We start from the raw sequence: 21908 nt of genomic DNA on the forward strand, positions 1-21908 counted from the left end.
AACTCGAAATGCAATTCAAAGGTATCAGATGCTTACTGCTTTATTCTCTTCTTAAATAAATATATATTAAAGAAAAGCAATATTGTATCTTGGATGCTACATCTTGATTTTAGCATTCATATTATTCTTTATTTCATTCGAATTGTTTAATTCAATTTTGAGAGAAGAAATTAAGAAAAAAAATTCAAATAACTACAGATTAGAATAAGTTGAAGTCCATCACTATTTAATAAAATATAGTTTAAATTTAGAGTCGGATAATTCAAAATTCTTTAAACTTAAAATTAATTCAAATAAATTCAAAAGATTTATAATTAGGAATTTGAAATAATGAAATAAACCGGGAGGAAAACAATTTCTAATCTGTCATAAATTTTTATAGATGTAAATGGTCGACACGTCAAATATGCTAAAACGATTTTATAATTTTAAAATAGTAAAAAAGTAAATAAATTTTTAAATGTAATTTCAAAAAATAACACCATGCAATAATTTTCTTAATTGATGTATATTTAAAGTTAAAACATTTTAGTATTTTAGATTAGTTATTATTTTATTTTCTTTCTGTTTCATTTGATTAAATAAATTCAATAAAATTTAAGTTACACATAATTATCGAGTGTGCTTCAATTACTAATATACAAGTCGCATTGCAGCTTGCAGAATAGAGTTGGAGTCATTCTTTGAGATCTTTGATGTTGGGACCTATAACATAGGTTTCCTATTGCTTACAAGATTTTTGAAAATAATCCCATAATTTTAAAGACTTCTCACTTTCAGTCCTCTTACCAATTTTGTTAAAAATTTGACAGAAAAAAATTACGTGTCTATCACGTGGTTGTTTCCTTCATTCTGAAAAAATAACAGCGACGCAACTTGTACATGATTTGCAGGATTTCCTAATGAGAGTTGGCAAGAAGATTGGAAATGTATTAGGCATAAATTGTGATGGTCTTTTGGTGTGTTAGTGATATTTTTGTACTAAAATACCCTTCTTAATTCATATGAAAATAACTACATATTTTACATCATTTTTTCAAAGGGAAGTTATCAATTTATGTTTAATTTAATAATTTCACTTAACATCTTTCTTACATCATAAGATTTTTTTTTTTTTTTTTACTTCTTACAATTGCTTCAAATCTTTTGAAATTTTAATGTGTCCTTTTTCTTGCATCCCATTCATAATTATAATCACACAACCTAGAAAATTAATATTTTTCTAAAAAAAAAACTGAATTTAATTAATAGTTACTTTATCATAGATATATTATTATAACTAGAGACAAAAATACAAATATTTCTTTTAATAATTTGCACATACATCGACTATGCCTGACTACCATTCTAATAAACTTATTCAAAATTTGAAGTAGTTTCTAATACTGCATTCACCTCTAAAGTATATTAATGAATTGATCGATTCGATATATTACTCGATTTATTAAAGTAGATGCCATGCATAACAGTAATCAAGGTATTGGATTCTAACTGCAATGCTTGCAGCAAGTTCAATTTTTTTTATTATTATTAAATATAATTGATTGTTTATTTTGAAAAATAAAGAAAAAAAATAAATGGATGGAATATTGAAGAGGCATTTCCAATTCCAGATTATAGATCCGAAGATGTTAATTCCAAATTCCGAATATGTGACAGTCAAAAAAGTAAAGGCTAATCCTTTTCATAATCTACCTTTATTAACTTTTTAGATGCTAAGAATATATGTTCTTTGATGAGAGAGAGATTTTGTCACTTACATGCAAATTTGGTTGAAGTATTGTTAAACCCTCTGCAGATGCTATGTTCGATATTTAATACTTGGGATAGTTGGATGATTGTCACATATTTATTTTTGGGATAGTTATATTTATATTTCTTGATTAATAGTTTATTTATACAAATTATCCTATTTTTTTTTAAAACAAATGAGCATATCTCCATAAAAAATATTAATATTTTTTATGCAAACCATCAGTGCTCTTTGAAAAATTACATATACACCCCCCAAAAACGTCAATATCATTACATAAACTACCCATATATTTTTTATTGTCATCGATGATTCTATAATTATGCAAAAAATAACAGTAGTTTGTATAAATAAATTATAGATCAAATGGTATTAATGTATGTAATTATCCTATTTTTTTTTATACATTGAAATATTATAACGATCATTTATACACTTAATAGAAAAAAACACTGAATATAACATGAATTTGACCATATCGAACTTGCCCCGATTCTACGGTACCTATTGGCGTTGACTATCTGACTTAAGTTGAATAAGATATTGAGCAAATCAATTTATTTGAATTTCTTAACATATTTTAAGTAGAATTTGTGTTTCGCTTCATTAATAACTGTCTGAATCTAAATCAGTTTTTTTTTATCAAGTTAAACTCAAGTAGTTTGATAAATATAAATATATTCTTACAAATTTTAATTAATTAAAAGAAAGATGCTAAATTTACCAGACTCATCAAATATCATGTTGAATTTGACCAAATAGTAATTAGTATCGACTCTTGGACTAGATTCGAACCTCCATAATGCAAAATAAATACCTTATTAAAGTGTATTGAACTGCTTATGCAACTTACTAAAGGACAGTATACGGGACCTAGGTGTCCTAATATTTTTTCCCATAATTGTAAAGTCAACAAATATTTGATTTATTAATAGGATAATTTATAACAAATTAATCATTGATTTATAAGTTATAACCATCAATTATCATAAATGGAGTTAGACCCATGGGCCATTGAAGTTGCTTTATGACAAATTGGGAATATGGACTCAAAAATAGGATATATTACATTTTATCCCCTCATACTTTGCCTACGGTAAAATTTACAACCCCCTATTCTTAAAAACCTGAGTTAACATTAAACATAGTTGATTATTAACACCATTAAATTTCAAGGCGTAACTAGCATTTTATCTTTTCAAATTATTTTGCATTATCTTTAGAGATAATTACACTACCCTTCATGAGGTTTGATATAATTATACATAAACCCCCATGGTCTGAGAAATTATATGTAATACCTCTAATGTTTGTTTACATCCAACAAATAGATCCATCTGTTAGTAAAATTTATAAATGGAGACAAACGTTAGGGGAACTAAATATAATTTTCCAAACCACAAAAATTTACATATAATTACGCCAAACCTCTAGAGATAACAGCGTAAATTTGAGAAATGTCGAATAATTTTATAAATTTGGCTTCATCTTTGTTCTTAGTTGAAGTATATCTTTTCTATACATGGCTACAAAGATATACAGGGCAATTTTTGTATAGATGTTTCAATTGCAGTAAATTTTTCTTCATCTGAAAATTAGCAACTATTCACCCTTGGTTTGTTTTATTTTTTTGTTACGGAAATAGAAAAATAAGGGTGGAACCCACAAATTCTTTGACAAAGATTGTGCCTATGTTATGTGTGTCGGCCAGAATTCATAAAACTGACTTATGAGCACTAAAGATAATGTGCAATAAATTTTGGAGACTTTGATATACGATGGGGATTGGTGTGCACTTCCCAAATTTGATACTACAAAAGAATTTATTAGTCCTTACAACATAATAATTACGACTTAAAAGTTATAGAATCTTAATATGTTTTAGTAATTTTAAACAAAACTAATATGAAAACTTAAATTTTTATCTTAATTAATTAATATTTAGCATAACTTTCTACTGTGAGTAATACTTTGACCTTGTCAACAAGTGTAATAACTAATTATAATTAAGTAATCGTGCCCTCATGGTTTATAAATATTTACTATAATTTTTTACTTTCAACTATGATAAAAAATTATATACATATTTTTTACAGAACGAGGCTTATAATATAAAAAAATTCACAAGTAAACTTCCAAGCCAACACCCAACTTATTGAAGACATTAACAAGATCATAGCATATTAACTTTCAAATTTGTAAATCCCTCTTTTTACAAATTCCACCAAAAACTTCAAGATATTACAAACTTACCCAGAAATTCTCTCAATAAGCATCTCTAACAGATATCAAAATTTGAAAATTCCTTGAGGTGATTGTGAGCAATGGGTGAAAATGTGAAAGGACATGAGATCCCAAAATAGCTGTCCACACAAAAACAAAGTAAAGAAACCCCACCACCATTACCAACTAAACCACATTAATGCACATGTCTCCCTCCAACCTTCCACACCATTCAAAATTTCAAAGGGAATTCACATCCAACTTCCTCAGCAACAGAACAACTCCATGAACATGTCTTGTATTTCGCTCCAAGCCTACTCCGTCTGTGCATCTTAGACGTGAAGAAACCATACTTCCGAAGAGGGGATAGCGACCGTGGCTGGAGCTTATCGGTTGCTTCCCCGGCAAACCTATATGCAATTCTTGTTCCTGTGGTAGCCGGGGGAACAACCAAAAGCTCTTTGTTATGCAGTCTTCAAGAACCGAGAAGATATGAAGGCACCCAGAATCATCATGCACTTCAGAAACTATTGAGTTGAGTGAGCATAGAGGCGAGCTCGTCACTTGAGGGGCGGTCGGCAGGCAAGTCGGATAGGCACACGACGGCGATTCTGACAGCCATTAGCATCTCCTCTTCTTCCATTTCTTCGCCAAGGATACTCTTGTCTAGAGCTTCCCGAGCCTCACCTGCTTGCTGCAGGTGCCGGAGCCATTGCCCCAAACTTCCTCCGCTGGCTGCTTCACTGAAGAATGGATCCAATGGGTCTCTACCGGTTAATAGAATGCCCAGTATCACCCCAAAGCTAAAGACATCACTCTTATCAGTGTACCTGCCAAACATAAAATATACATGAATAAATAAATACACACTTGCACAAATAGAATAAAACATAATTCCAATAATTACCAAAGTTATTGAACGACGTAACAAAGGATCAAGTAGGGAAAAATTGCCTACAAATGCTGCTAATAAGCCGATATTCTGTATGACTAATCAACACAGAGATCTACCTTAAAGCACCTTTAAATGTCCGAAGTTTGTTATCGAGCATATTCAACCTTCAAGCAACCAAATAAGGAACCAAGCCAATATAATACAAATTTGTGGGGGAAACTTGCAAACCAAAGAAGCCATCAATCTAGAATCAAGTTAAGTTGATGTTTCAGAAATTAAGTTTGAAGTTGTCCCGCATCATTCATCTTAATAGATTACACATCTATTGATACCAATTAATCATCCAAGAAAATGCTGATTCTAAGCATTACAAAAGTTAAACCAGCTACTATGGTATTGTGATTCTTGTTTAGTGATTGATGTTCTTATTATATACACATAGAACTTTAAAATGAATGGTAATCAGAACTCCATACCGGCAATTCTGGAAGCATTCTGGCGCATTATAGCCAGATGCTGCTCGATGAAAATTGGGAATAATTGTAGCCAATCCACAATCCGCCAACCTCGGCTCAAATTCAGAATCCAAGATTACATTGGAAGGCTTCAAGTTATAGTGCAATCTTCTTGGATCACAAGCGAAATGAAGATAATATAGCCCTTTAATTATCCCAACAGCAATCCGAAGACGGAATTCCCACTTAAGTTCCAACTGATTTTCCCTTACTTTTTTCATTGCATCTTCAAGACTTCCGGTCGGGACGTAATCATAAACCAAAGAGTATCCACCAGATTCACATACATAAGCCCTCAAACTCATCAAATTCCTATGTCTAAGGCCAGCAAGAACCTCAAGTTCTTGCTGTATTTTCCTCTTCACCGCCTTGTTCTGAACCCCGGCGGGGGAAGTACCTGTAAAGGGCTCGAGTCGCTTGACCGCAACGGTAAGGCCATTGTCAAGAACAGCCTTATAGTACTTCCCGCAGGAGCTTGAGCCCAGCAGCTGGGGTTCATTTGAAAGAGCTGATTTAAGTGTCCTGGGAGAAATCTTGGGAGAAAACACAACAGGGCCTTTGAGAATTGGGGTCCTGTTTATGTATTTGACAAAGTATCTGACCAGCAAAGCAAAGAGAAGGGCACAAATCAGCCCTGTCACCACTCCCAAACCTATGCTCAAAACAATCCGCCTGAACCTATTCTTGAAGTGGGGTGTTTCAACTTGAGATGAATTCTCACTTGAGACATGTTTGCTCATTCTATCCAAGCACTCAGCAGCCACGAAATTCAGCCAGAAAATCAACAACACAAACATATTTAACAGGGCTTTACCAAGCACAACTCCTCTGCTCTCCATACAAACCTCAAACCCTTGTCACATATATCAAAGCAGAAAGCAAAACTTGAAGCAACAAAACAGAGCCCTCACCATGCTAAAACCCACCACAAATAGAGCTGAAAACAGGTGATAAACCAAACATAAAACTCTTCAAGGGCTCAAGAATTCACACAAGGAGCAGAGAACTTCAAGCCCTGGGAATAAAGCAGAAACCTGAAAGCAAACCACATTTCCCCAAGAAATGCGAAGAAGCCCACATTCTTGAAGAAAACCACCAATTTTTAACAGTTTTTAGAGGAATCTTGGAGGCCCAAATGGGCAAAGACTCAAACTTTATCCCAATTCACCAACTGGGAAAATTTGATTGAGATAAAAAAACAGTGCAAGAATCAGACTAAAAATCTTCACATTGAAGAGAAAGGGAAACATTACATCACATATTCCAACTTTTCTGCCTACACTATCCTCTCCCCCACCCCACCCCCACCCCAACCTTTTTTCTCTTACTTTTCTTCCTTCAAACTTAGAACATTACAATTTCTCAAACAAAAAAAAGAACCCACAAAAGTTTGAAGTGAATGAGAAATTGTTCATACAAACGAAGTGTTTGTTAATGTTAGGTGTGAACGCGTGTGCTAGCAAAGTAGTAGAGAAGAAGAAGAAAGAACAGAAATGAGCCCACCCGCTTTAGTCTCTCCACTTCAGTATCTCACTCTTTTTCGATACCCAAACCCCCAAAAAACAAAATTAATAATAATAAAAATAAAACTAATGATGTCTTAATTCAATGATTTATTTTATTTGATGTGAATTTATTATAATTTTATTTTATTTTTTATTAATATACTGATCAAACTTAATATATTATTTAATTTATAAAAATAAAAAATAATAATTAGGGAGAAAAATAAAAGTTCTAGTCTTAGAGAAAAAATGATGAACAAATTTTCATCAGAAATTTGAAAAGAAAAAAAGGTAAATTACAATTTATTTTTCTGAATTTATCATAATTATTTTAATTTTTTATTATTTAAAAAATTATAAATATGTCCTGATATTAACAATTAAAGATAATTACACTCGCCTCACCTAATATTTTGTATAATTATATGTAGACTCTTTATAGTTCAAAAAATTCCATCTAATACCCTTGAGGTTTGCAACTATCTAACAAATATTCCATTAATTAATCAAAATTGAATGTTTATTGATATTAACAAAAAAAAATGAATGAAATTTAATATTTATTCTTAATTGACTTATTACTGATCAAATAATTTTTTCTTACTAAACTATTCTTATAACAGTGAAAATATATTTTCTCATATGCATTAACTTGTGAAGATGTATAAGAATAATTTGATCATAAAAAGATTTATATAACCTACGATAAATCAATAATAAGTTAACCAGGGGAGTTAAATACGGATTTTTTATCCAATTTTTTTGTTAATATCAACAAATTCGATAATTTTTTACTAACAGAATGACTTATTTGATATATGAAAGTAAACCTTATGGGTATTAAATGTAATTTCTCAAATCACATGAATTCTACATATAATTTTACCAAACTTCAGAAAAGAAGGGTGTAATTATCTTTAATAATTATTTAATAAATACCACCTTATAACAGTCATTGTAAGAGGTATTTTTAGAAGGTGATTAAATTTTAAAAAAATATTTATACTATTTTAAATTAAAAATTATTCGTAACTTTAATAAATTTTAAGAGAATTCATCGTAATTTATGTCAAGCAAAAAGAGATAAAAATAAATAAATAAAGGGAGAAAAAGATTTATGGGCGCCTCTTATTAATATTTTTGTACATGGTACAATGATTAGACCTCGGATATTGTTCTTGCCTTCCTCTTACATGTAAAAATTTGAATATTTCACCTATTTTTCCACATTACTATATTGCGAAAGCATTTTTGTTTGTTTATAATATACATGAAATAATTTTATAATAATTAAAATAATAAATCACCAATTACTATATACCTGAGAGTTTTGGGACTTGAACTTTTTATAGCTGTTAGATAGTATATAATAGAATTATTTATCTTAATATTTATTATGATAATTGCATCTACATTTTTCTAATTATGGTTAATTTACATAAATTGCTCATGTCTTTTTAATTAGAAACGTCAATATTATTTATATAAACTACTTATGTTTTTGTAAACATGTACACCTACTAAAAACATCAAGATAATTTACACAAATTACTTTTATTTTTTGAAAAATTACACATACACCGCCATAACGTCTAATTACTTGTAATTTTTGGCTGTCAGGGGTAGTTTCTATAATCACACAAAAAATAAGAATAATTTGTATATATAATTAACAGATTCGGGGGTCTAAATGCAATTATCCCTATTTATTATTAATGTATCAAAACAATAGATCATAACATTTTAAACATGAAATTGAAAATAACATGGTTTTAGAAAACTCATACAATATAACAGAACAGTAATAAAATTTATTGTATGCTTTGTAAAGACAAATTACATTGATATTTTTAAAATTAAATTTAATTATATAAGTAATTATTATCTTTTGTAAAATTACAATATGTGTGACATTTGGAGGCAACCACCTGAAGATCGTCAATGCACCAAATGCCCCCATCTCTTCTATTAATTACGAAATAGGGCAATATCCCTGTCCTTTTATGAATTATTCCGAATTGACCCTAACCCAACTTAAACTCGAATATGTATGAAATTATGCTCACCACCCTATCATTTTTTAACATGCGGTTCACGTGAAAATCGTACAATTTAAAAATTTCTATAAATATAAGCCTTTCATACCCCTAAATACAATTTTTTCTTGGGTATTCTATTCTTACAAATCTGAAATTTCTCATATTGACCTCACTAATTTAGGTATAAAAAAATTCTTTAAAATATATTTTCAATGTAATTCTTACAATTTCTTACATTGTAAGTGGCATATTTAGATAACCAAACTTGACCGAGACTTATTTGAATCCATTGAGTACGGATCTCACCTAAGCAAACCTAACAATTTCAAATATACATGATACATCACACTCCTTAAGGAGGTGCCAAACTCAATTTATTTCATATATACTTGTCTACACTCTAAAAAAATTCAAGATTTAACCATGATTAATTATCTGATTAAAAATATAATAGTCATAGTAAATAATCATTAATCAATGGTTGTTGACCGTGGACCGTAGTATATACGAAAGGGGCTCAAATATTTGTCATGAGTAAATGCCATGATAAATAACTAATTTTTTGTTGAAAGTCTATATTTTCACATCGATTTTATTTAACTGTAGTCAATAAAAATTATTTATTATAATTTTTTGTCCATAGTTATTAAAATTGTAATTAATAGCCATTTTTTTTAGTGATAGGATTTTATTGTGAAGAAGGGTTCGATGTGAATTACGCATTTAGTATGTGAATTTTATTATAATTAATATGAGATGTTGACATAATTTGATTTAAATTCCGAGAATATAATTTAGCCCTTGCGTTTTTTTTAACCCTTATCTTCCAAGTAAATTTGCATGAAGGGAATATATATAGATTTTTTTGGTAATAAAATATTCAAAAGACGTACAGAGAAAAGATAGACAAGATTATATATACTTTTCCCGTGTCGAGAGAGAGAAAAGGGGGTGGGGGTGGGGGTGGGACCCACAAACACGTAGGCAGAAGGATAGCTTAGCTGGTTGTCCCTGTCTGAAGCCGAAAGCGAAACATCGAAGCTTGTGCTCAAGGAAGGACAGCCTAATCCCCACCGCATAATTCCTGCACGGATTTTTCCCACCGTCGATGCCACTGCACGGTAATTTATGCAGAAATGACTTTATGTAATTATTTTTTATAGTTACGTTATTACATTATGAATATCAATTTTTTTCCATTAATATATACTAATATAAAAAGAAATATCTACTTTTACTCATAATTAACAAATTATAAAATCGTTACACCAAAATTTAAAATGAATCATAACTATAAATACTTATACAAATATAATTACTTATTTATTTTGAATGATCAACATCATGATTTGATCGTCAATATAACATCATATTTATTCTTCGGTGTCAAACTGCTTGACATGTTTTCAATTGTATATTAATTTTTATTTTATAAAACTTATACTGTATTTATCTATTTATATATATGCAAATGCTCCGTACTGTGCGGCTAATATCATCACACGACAATAAAATTACTACAAAAATTATAATAATAAACTAATATAAAGGAAAATAAATATTGGTGTATTTTTAATTGAAATACGAACTCACAAGTTATATTTATTTATTTTATATATAAAAGAAAATGGTGGAAGCGTGTTATGTGGAATAATTTGCTTTTCCTTTTCTCCAAAAGTGTTTTTGCGCTTCTTCCCTTTTTCTCAAATCTCTTTATGCGAGAACTTGTACCATTTTTAATCATAATGTTTTTATTTGGGTTCCGTGACGCCACGTGTCCTTAACAACTTATCTGATCATGGTTATTTTTATTTTAGTCCCCATATTTTCAACAATTTTCAAAATCATTCAATTTCTTTTTATATTTTTGTCAATCTCATCCTTCTAACTAGAATTCCAGTCACTTTTTCCGACCAAAAGGTGGTCTGGTCTTAGTAAAAATACCCCTTATAAATACTCTCTACCATCGATAAATAGAAGTAATGCAAAAACTTAAGTTTTAACTATTATTAATTAAAAACATTATCATGATTTTAATTATAATTAAAATATTTACCATAGTTTCTAGCCATAACATATGTTTCGGCTCTATCACAGTGTTGTGTGGTTGAATGGTATTCATCATGATTTATTATTTTAAGCATGATTTTTTTTAGTAGATGCAGCAACTAAACAACTACAAAAATATATGCAACTAGTATGAAGATGATCATGTCAATCATCATATTTTTAATATGATCAGAAAGTTTTAAAATGCTATTTTTAAGATGATCAGGAAGGACTAAATTGCAATTAACTTCAAAATAAAAAATAATTCTTTACATCATTATTATTATTATTGTTGTTGTTGTTGTTGTTATTTATTAGTGATTGAAGCATTAATTTCAAAATATAAAAAAAAAATTATTTTTTAAAAAATTATATTTATAAAAGAAATTAATTAAAACTATGTATTCTTTAAAAGTTAGTTCCGGAACTTCGAATTAAATGTTGGATCTTTGAATAAAGGACAAAAATAAGTCGGTAGTAACTGTAGTCAAATTAAATTTGTGCCCTATATAATTGCACCACGTAGAAAATAATATATTAAATATTAATTTTTTATTTATATTTTGAGAAGTTAATCAAATTTAATTTCTAAAGTAAATAATTAATTAATTTTTTGGCCAATCAAATGAAGGCAAGTGTCAAATTTCATATTCTTAGTAAGTACATCAAATCTTTCAAATCAAGCAAGTGCAAATCAATTTGAATTTAGAGATTGTACATCACTCATACGTCAATTAATAAATCTCATTTGTCCATATTATTTGTTGTCTTGCAATCTAGTTTTACATACACGAAATTTTATGTGAACAGAACCCTTTGGGAAAAATGAAATATTTTTCAAAAATTAAGGTGGAGTAATAGTAGTGTGATTGTCAAAAATAGTTAAGGTCTCATTTCCTTTGTAATATGAATTATATGGCATTTATGGAAGACTAACATAGGAATTTTGATATTTTTAGATTCCGTTAAATTAAGCTCTCAACAACCTTAATGAGATATACTTGACAAAAATGAAGGACTATTAAGGCGCAGTTGAAAATACATAAATGAGTAACTAATGAAAATTTCATCATTTTTCCATACATTAAAAGGAAAAAATCATGTGCTTTTGTTAAACTTAACTATGATCATGTTTGGATCAACTTATAATCTCTTTAAAATGTTACAAATGATTGATAAACTTTCTTTAAAGAAAGGAAAAATGCATGCAACACCTAACCCAAAAGTGTGAAGAATGAAGGTGAGAAATAGATGGGCAAAAGGCAAAAACTCTTGTACTTGAGATTCCAACTAAAAAGAGTATACACCAAAGTTATGCCTCACAGTCACCACCACACACATATCCTATCACTAGGAAACCTAAACCCATCCCATCCCATCCCATTTACATACAACACACAACAAAAACACAACCCTCAACAAATATAAATATGGCTGAAAAATCAACATTATATTACAAGAGTCTCCTCACACCTAAAATCTCCCACCACTTCTCACCATAGGATGAAACATCAAAACTAACACGCACGCATGCACATCCGACTTCAATGTCAACTTACACTTGAAAATGCGTTTCCCAGATTCGCGCTTGGCGTTCTTAATTGGAGAGCAAGCTACCACATGTAATTACACGAGACTTACTCCTGACACCCCAATCGATGACACTGCCTACCTTGCTTCCGTACTTGTATTCTCTAGTGATCTCATCATTCATGTGGCTCCGCCAGTAATCCAAGAACCTCACTGTCATCAAAATTCGTCTCCATGGCAAGCTGAAAAGGGGTTTTACCTTGTTCGTCGACAGCCCGCGGATCGGCTCCCCTGGAGTGCATAAGAAGCTCCATGAATTTGAATATGGATGCAAGTAGAATCACATGAATGACAGATAATTCATCAGATATGTTTCAAAAGTGTCATATTTACCTTGTGAGGAGGAGCTTCGCGAGTGCAGTTTTGCCTTTAATGATACACCGATGAAGAGGAGTCTGTGACCTTGAATCTGTAGAATTTATGTTAGCACCGTATTGCAAAAGAAGCTCTATCATTCCAATATCGGCAGTTTCACAAGCAAGGTGAAGCAACGAGCATCCATCAAGATCGTCGATACTATTATTGCCTTCACTTGTGCTCGCACCCGAAAATCTCTTGTGCAACACCTGGGATTCCGAGCAAGTGGAGTAGGGATCGAGGGCGGTTTGCTCCTGCATCAGCATTACTTTGGCGAGCGTAAGAGAAGAGTTACTAGTTCCTTGTTCATATACAGCATTCACGTCTGTTTCTGAGTTCACAATGAGCCCATAAACGGCCTTCTTGTCGTTGGAACGAACAGCATCCCACATCTGCTGTGCCACCAAATGATTTTCCTTGGGCTTCCGAACAAAAAGTTTCTCTGCATACTGTGGTGGAGAAAAGAGCATATGCACAGTCACGAATCAGAAAGCAAATTTGAAAGTTATCAACAAGCAGACATCACCAAGAGAACAAAACCAGATAGATAACTTTTATACCCAATTTTGGAGACAACTTGGCATTTAAAGAAGACGGTAATGAAAATACAAGTTCAGGGACAAAAATAAGAGCGACAAGACAATTACCTTGGCATGAATAAATTTTTCCTTTATAGAAATTGAATCAGCAGGGTTGGGCTTGCTGAAGTAAAGCATTTGTTGCTTATTTGTCCTGTACAAGCTTCACAGAGAAGGAATAGATAAGTGGCATAGAACAAATTTTCATTGAAATCAACTCAAGTGAGCACATTAAAATTATATAGAACAACAGAGGAGATTTACCCTGATGGGCCAAGATCAACTTGGAATACCCCCTTTGACTGCAGCAATTCCTCCCAGACTGAATTAGCGAAGGTATTGCCTAGAGACTGAAATAGATTTATAACAGATGGCTCCCACACTTTGACGTCAAGAGTCAGTGATCTTACCTGCAGAGACAAGCAACGAAATGAATACAACATATTATAATGAAGCATAACGTTTCAAAAACTATCACTATAGATCACCGTTATCCACCCAAGAAAGACATTGTGAAAGCCACAGATATCTTACCACCTCAACTCCTATCCTGACAAGGACATAGAAATATGGTGTAAAAGAGTAAAGTATATTCAGCTAGCAATGTCCTGATGCTAAGGCGTTATTATTATCCGTGGATGAAGACTAAAGAACTGTTCACGATTACGAGCTATAAGTGCATGTACTTCAACCATTAAGTATGTATTTTCAGCAAGTTCTCCACCAATAAATCATGTACTGGACACTGGTGATACTCATAAGACTAAGAATGTATCAGTAGCACCACCAGTATTTCCTATACCTTAGATATGTGCACACCAAGATTACGGTGGACACCAGAGCACTCGATGCAGACAAGAACGCCCAGATTCAAGGATGCCCAGTCTGGTTCAGGGGCACCACAATCAGAACATTTGTCATTGCCACACACTTTCCGTAATACATCAATTGGCTTCTCGCTCTTTAAACCCATTCTTTGCTGCTGTGAGCTTCTCACTGGACGGTCTATATGCAAAGAGGTAAACCTCTCAGACGTGTATTCTTCAACTGCTCCATGATCATAGTCAGCACTTTCAAATGAACTACTCTCACTGGTGGATCGATGATGACCACTGCCCATTGGACTAGCGGGTAAACACTGAATCAATAATAACAAATTTTCAGTTATTAGAATGTCAGAGAATGAAGATGGCTAAAGTGCAAAACCTATTACCCTTTCGGGGGCCTGAGAACTCAGTAATGACGCAATCACCCCTGTAATCTTTTCAATCCAATCCATTTGATCCAGGGCACTCTCCGCCTGCACTGACAAGCAAAAGGGAAAATTTAGCCATGTAAACTATCAACCATCAATGGGCTACCAAATGTATATTTAATAAAGTATACAATGTTGAGATGTCAAGCGGCATACTAAATTGAAATCTGACTGGCAGAACAGCAGACCTGCAATGTGTAGTTCTTTGTTGGTGAGATGATCCGGAAGCAGAACCTTAAATCTGACTGGTCTGCATCAACTTTTATTGTTGACGTCAACAGGTTCACAGTGTGGTGAGCAACAGATTTCTCATCATGCACTCCACCATGATAATGAGAAGACAACCACCGACTGAGCAATCCAGAACCCAATTCAGAACTATTCCTTTGACTAGAAAGTTGTGTGCCAGACCCCTGCAATGAGATGATATTTCATGGGGTTAAAGAGAGACGATCTCTTGAACAGGTTCGACATCTCCTTTTACTACAAAACATGGTTTGAATATCCACTTACCGAAGGTTTGCTGCTTCTTTTGCGATAATAGTACAGCATTCCTCTACTATCAAGAACAAAGAACCTTCTTTTCCAATCACCTCTCAGGTTTGACGACCGTTTTGAAAGATAGCCTTGTCTAATTGTTTGAACCTGAAAAATCTTTAAGGCTTCAGTTTGGTATGCAAAAAAATAAAAATTAAAATAAAAAAGAAAACAAAAAAGAATCAAAGAACATATAATACAATTCAGCGGTCATCTTAAATGTTATACTCTTTGACCTTTCCTTTTGCAGCAGATTGCATGACTGCCTCTATCATTTTATGGGAACTCCTCCCAATTGCTTGTATTCCGTCTCCATTTGGAGATCCATTTGAACCATTCGAAGACCACCGGCTCTCCCTATCAATCTGTCTCTTATATTCTTGCATCCTCTCGTTAAGAGCTGCCTGCTCATAGTTAGACCTCTCCTTTGATTGTTTGGCATAAGTTGAGACCTGGTTAATATATGGTTCCATCTGATGCAACAGCTCATAACCCTGCATGAAACCCAAAAATTAGAGGAGCTGGAAAATGAAAGCAACATTGAGTAAAGGGTTACCATTTAGCTTTACCTGTTTAAAATAGCGAAGGTGAGCAGCCATTGTTTCACTAACTGCTTCCAAGAACTCAAACCTTTTCTTTGCTTCAACATTGGATAGAGCAGTTACCTGGATGATTAACATTCAAATGGTGAACATGTGTGTTTACAGATCACATTTTGCCAGGAGATAGTGACAATAAGAAAGTGGAAATATCACCCACCAAATTAAAGCGTGCCTGCTCAAAAGTTGACCGAGCATGATGAAGCTCCTGGATGCATTCCAGACAACATTAGAAAATGTAGCAAAGTGAGTCAAATGTAGCACAGGAACTCAATATGCACTTTTCATAATTTAGCTTGCTTAGTCCAAATGTCATGTTTTACCTCCTCCAGGACATTTGCTACATCACTTCTTGTGCCCTTCCTTAATGACAAAAACTTCTCACGAGCCTGCAGCAACATCCTACATATTAGAACTAAATACTAGCAGAACACTGGCATGCCACTGACATCACATGGGCAGGAATAGCTAGCATGGCTCAGGTGTAATGGGCTCAGCTAGCAACTATCTCATACTCATCATTTCTTTCAAGTAAATGGTTAGCCTAAATAGCTAGAATTCATTTACACCCATTTATAATTCAATCCAGATCTCCTCACACAACAGATCAGCAGATTAAACTAAGTGTAATTAAAGTGTGGATAAGAAATGTCCAAAATTGCAATAAAGAAATTCTTTTGCCCAACTCCCCAAATGACATTTTATAACAGAATTTCTTTTCATCAAAACAGGGAAACCAACAAGTATCCAAGTAATGTATTCTGGTATTTTAAGCCACTGATATTGTTCCACTCATTCCATAGCTCATAAATGTCATTTATCTGGTTGCAGGCATTGCTAAAAAGCAAACCACCCAACTCCAACCCTTCAACCCACAAGGTGCCCAGTCAGAGGCTTAGGTACACTAAACGCAAAAGCAAGAATGGAGGAGCCATAATGAAATATCACCTGGTCATAGAGAAGACTGGCCTTGTCAAAGCGTTTTCTTGCCTCCTGCATACTAATGTCCATTAGTGGAAATTACCAGAAGAAAAAGTAGATAAAGATAATGCATGAAGCATATGCAGGAGACATGTCAAATCCAGAGTGATATATCAATTGAGGAAACACGTAGAAGTAACTAAAAAAAGGTAATCATAAAACAATCTGGGCCTAGAACAGAAATTTGATGCATCAAATGGAATATAGGCGACACGTTTAAGTTGAAGCAGGATGTGATGTATCAATCTGGACCTAAGAAATAAGACTACCATGGCTTCATTCATCAGGTGGTCCAACAAGAAAATGGCTTATCTAAATAAGGAGATGTCTCAGCAGTTTATATATAATTAACTACAATAGAACTAACATCTCCGAGGTACCGATTACCAATATATGGTGGTTGTAGTTCTTCACATAACTTTTTCGACAAATTTTGATGATGGCACTAATTTAACTGCAAAAGGCTTAAGATATATGGTACCTTGACGTCGTGCAAATCTAAATTCACAAACTGCAGCAAACGCTCATTTAGCATGTGCTCAACCTGAATAGACAAACAAAGCAGCCAATCAATTAGATGTATGGAGTTAATATACATTGCTTGTCATGTGTTTGTCTCAGTTTTACTCGTTTATCGAATCATGCAAGACAGACTAACTGAGCAAAAAAGAATGATTAATATTATAGCTCAGGAGCCTTGTGAGGGAAGAAAAAATAAAAGAAGAAATCTTCTCAACAGTAACCAAAGATGTAAAAAGAATGTTGTTTAACAGTTCTTCTACACAATGTCGCTGCACCGAAACTTTATGCTTAGAGAAAAAAATAAAAACAGAATCAGAAAGACATATAACTAATAAAAAACTTTCTGGAAGGCCATTTAAATACATAGAAAGTCAATCAACATTTTAACTTCACATGAAAATAAAATTATCAGCAAGCAAGCATGTGATAAATTTGGTAACAGCTATGATACTGCTAAACTACAAGGGAATAGTAGCAGTCTTGCAGCATTTAAAATACTTTTAAGCTAAAGAAGCATACCAAAAACGTAAAGAAATTTAAAAACCTCTTTCCTTACGTCCCTAATTTCTAAAATAAATAAAACTCTTCTATTGGTCGAAGGACATCAACCAGCCAGAAAAACACAAACCAAAATGGACTTACCTGAGATCGAAGCACTTCTTTATATGTTCCGATTTCCCTCAGTGCAATAGTGAATTTTGTCATGACAGGACCTACAAGTATCAGATTTCAAATTAATACCATCAACTATACTGACAGTAACTCAAACTGCCAATATAAAAGATGAAATTATTCAACCTTTCATCAATAGCATGAGGTAATGAAACTGCGGAATAAGATCAAACCAAAAGATGAGAAGCACTTGGCCAAAACAGAATAAGAAAAGTTTAGAATGCGGACACAACCATAACAATTATCTCCCTCAGGTAGTTAAGCATTTGTAACAATGCTGAAGTTCTAACTTCAATTATCAATGCACACTAACAGTGTCTACTAAGGAGAATTAGCCGATTGAAATCCCACAGTCAAGCATCACTTAAGAATGGAAAAAGAAACTCAAGAAATAAGAACGACCACAACATCTTCCTACAGCTATGACATCATCAGCTACCAATGTTCCATGGACAAGGCATCGTGAATACCAGCCCACACACCAAGAAAACCCCATCCTCGTTAAACGTTATTCACCACAAAACTTGTTACAAATACTCAAGCCACTAGGCTTTTGTACCTACTGCAACTTAAACAAATAGACTTATGACAAGAGAAACATGAGGATGTAGCATATACATTTTTTACAACAGAATTGTGACTGCCAAAACACATGTACACAACAGGGGACGACACTAGGAGAAACTAGGTTCTATTGCTGTGTGAACAGAAGTTTCAATCATAAATAATGTGTATCTAAATAACAAAAGAAAGAAACATATAGAACAGTCATTTATACCTCCAAAGGCAACACTAATAGGGTCATTATGCCCCCCACCAAAAGTTTCCAGTGCACTAGCAAAAGCTATGTCTCCATCATATCCCTCACCGAGTCCTTCACTGCAAGCAGACAAGATAGTTGACAGTAAAAGATTATCAGAACCACTGAATCATATAGGATGAATAGGTCCAAGATCAGCAAATTTTCTTTCATTTTCAGCCTCTGAGAAATAGATGAATGCTGTGCTTACTAGAACAGTGAAGCAGTTCCCATTATCTAAAGTCAAAGTTTTATTTCATTAAATGGATGCCACTCCTGTGAACTGTTAGACTACACTAAAACTGCCTTCCACTGCTATTTGGCACCAGAAATCTTAATTAACACCACAAAAAGCTTGTAAAACGATAGAGAATCTTCAGCAACCCCACCACATAGTTTGCTAACTAAAACCAAAATGCACACTTTTGTCAATTCTTTATGGTTTTGTTGTTGACTGAGGTCAATTCCATAATGTGAACTAAACAACTTTATGGAAACAAAAATTGAATATCATTAGGATAAGTCAGAATAGAGCTTATTGGCTTTGAGTTCAAGCTACCACTAATTACTAAAAGCATTTGAAACTGAATAAAGTAGAGACGTAATCATATTTAACCATATGCTTAAAAAATAAAAAAGCAGGCATAAAGTAGACAGTGGTAATATCTCAAGTAAAAAACTAAGTGTTACATACTAGTGATATCTTTAAACATATAACCATAAAAAATTATATGAAAACATCATGACCACAAAGGCTGAAACAAAACAACTATGTGCTCACGTGTATTTCCGACATCCTTTGTAAAACTTCAGACATCTTTCCCCTAGGGATTCAGAACTTTCCTCCAAGGTCTGTATCTGTTCATACCAACATGGCGTAATTCTTAGAAAGCTACCAAAAAGAATAAACAATGGTAATCAAGCACCAAGAACTAATGTCAAAAGCAGGAAATGGAATCATATTGCAGTTATGTGGATAAAATATCTAAGACCACTTCATAAATTGCCAATAGGATGAGATCAAATATACTGGAGCAATGGATCAGCTGTTAAAGAAAGGCAAAAGTTTCAATAGTTCAATAATTTTAGTTTTTCTTCAAAAGAAGGGTATATCTGCAAATCATTTTCTACCGAATTTTCTAATATGAAGAGTTACAGTTAGTTCAAAATTCAACTGCAAATCCGGATATTTTGACAATCAAGAATGAGAAAACAACAATTCTCAACATCCTCACAAGCAAAATTCCTTCTTCTTCGCGCATCACGAATCATAATGGAAACAAATAAAAGTTCACAGTCCCATGAACTTTCCTTATTTTTTTCTTTTTGAACAGGGATGACCAAGAGAAATTGGAAAAAAGAATTGTATATAATTGCACAACCAAACAAGTTTTACTTCATAGTCAAAGTTTGAACTCCTATAGTACTATCATGTTACTATGTTAGGCGGTAATACCTACCAGAAAAGCCAACATTTCTTCAAATAGTATAGAAATGAGCATAATCGAAAATTAAACAGGGAATCAAAGATATCAAAATCTTGGTCTACACACAGTCAACAATTAGTAAAACAATTCAAAACAATCAAAATCACGCAGCTAAACTATTTTTTTATCAGAAAAACAGCAAAGCCAGAGCAAATAAACTTCACTACAATTTTGAGTAGACAGAAAAAAGAAAAGAAAATCAAATCATCGATTCAGCCAAAAAAAAAGGAAGAAAAATCCCAGAAACCAACCTGCTTACGGAACATAGGAGAGTCATCAAGCTTAGCAAAATGCATGTTTGCAAGCCCAATAACTCTGCTTCTTTCTCCTGCTCCTTCACTTGACAACTTTCAATTAACATCACACTTCCATTGACTGATAAAAACTCGATCTTTGCCTCTTGAAGCTTAAACCCATCTTCAAAAAACCCTGCATTTCCGGCTCCGATCTCAGACCTCCACTGATCCAACTCCACCTTCAAATCCCAGGTTCAGAAAAAAACAAGAGAGGATACAGAAAAAGGAACTTCTTGTAATGCTTTTTCCTCTTTTTCTTGAAATATAAAATGTGGTTTTTCTTTTTTCCTCTCCCTTTTCCCTACTTTTTCATTGGAAACTAAAATGGGGCGTAACAACCATAATTCTGTTGGTACAAAACCCTAGAACAGAGGAACCCGAACCCGAACCCTAGGGGAAAGGAAAGTGAAGAAGAGTGAGAGTGGAGGAGACCGAGTGAGAGAGAGATAGAGAGAGAGAGGGTGAGATTGTGTGTTAATGGAGAAGCCTTTGGGAAGTGATGAATGTTTTGTTGAAGAATCAAGAAAAGGTGCCAATTTTAGGGGAGACCCCTTTTTCCTCAACTATTAATTATAATAATAATAATTTCATTCTTTTATCTTAATTTCACTAATTTAGACTGTCATTGTTATTCTTTTTATTTATTTATTTATTTTATTATTATTTATTATTATTATTATTATTTACTGGCCATCATAACATACCGTTAGTACGTATATATAATAATTTGTTACATTTTAAAAATATATTATAAAAAATAAATATATAAATCGATATATCACATTTATAAAAAAAAAAAAACAGTATATAGATACAACAAAAGAATTAATATAATAGTATTAAAATCTATAAAATTATTTTTCTTAAAAAATAATAATAATTTTAATTTTTAAAATTATTCAATTAAAATATTTAAAAATTAAATACTATAATGGTGGTTTATAAATGTAGTTGGAACTTTTTTATATTAATATAAATAAAAGAAAATAGAAGTTTAGAAGTGGAACCTGAAAATTATTGTTGAAAGAGGTGAGGACAGTGTGTGTGAGAAGAAAGAAAGACAGCAGACAGTGGGGCACACTTTTGACACTCACAAATTTCACAAATCTTTTTCCTAGTCTTTTTCTTCTTTTCTTTTTTATAACACCGTTCACCAATACATCATTTTACATATTTAAATATCAAAACTTAAATAAATATATTCATATCTAGGATCAAATATTGTGTTCAAATAAAATAAAAATTAATAAATTATT

General features: G+C 32.5%; 2 protein-coding genes across 3 annotated transcripts; both read right to left on the bottom strand.

Annotated features, from left to right (window-relative positions):
* Nucleotides 1-3886: 3886 nt before the first annotated feature.
* On the bottom strand, nt 3887-6903 carry CRN (Protein kinase superfamily protein). The gene is made up of 2 exons (XM_020695881.2): nt 5348-6903; nt 3887-4806 (listed from the first exon to the last, which is right to left on the bottom strand). The coding sequence occupies exons 1-2, from the start codon at nt 6223-6225 to the stop codon at nt 4497-4499; spliced, it is 1188 nt and encodes a 395-aa protein (XP_020551540.2). The 5' UTR covers nt 6226-6903; the 3' UTR covers nt 3887-4496.
* A 5328-nt stretch (nt 6904-12231) lies between these two features.
* On the bottom strand, nt 12232-21182 carry SFC (ARF GTPase-activating protein). Of its 2 annotated transcripts, none has more exons than XM_020695880.2 (18): nt 20608-21182; nt 19651-19727; nt 18849-18949; nt 18041-18111; nt 17358-17420; nt 16844-16888; nt 16219-16284; nt 16056-16103; nt 15866-15961; nt 15533-15790; nt 15273-15404; nt 14948-15172; nt 14718-14804; nt 14307-14642; nt 13769-13914; nt 13574-13658; nt 12903-13375; nt 12232-12800 (listed from the first exon to the last, which is right to left on the bottom strand). In XM_020695880.2, exons 1-18 carry the CDS (start codon nt 20650-20652, stop codon nt 12686-12688), a joined length of 2469 nt encoding a protein of 822 aa, XP_020551539.2. In that variant the 5' UTR covers nt 20653-21182; the 3' UTR covers nt 12232-12685. The 2 variants fall into 2 exon arrangements, with proteins under 2 accessions (XP_020551539.2, XP_020551538.2); XM_020695879.2 differs by having other exon boundaries at nt 13574-13667; nt 20608-21181.
* Nucleotides 21183-21908: the final 726 nt, after the last annotated feature.

The sequence above is a fragment of the Sesamum indicum genome, linkage group LG8 (genome assembly GCF_026168435.1).
Source record: "Sesamum indicum cultivar Baizhima isolate 11 linkage group LG8, ASM2616843v1, whole genome shotgun sequence".
NCBI lineage: Eukaryota > Viridiplantae > Streptophyta > Magnoliopsida > Lamiales > Pedaliaceae > Sesamum > Sesamum indicum.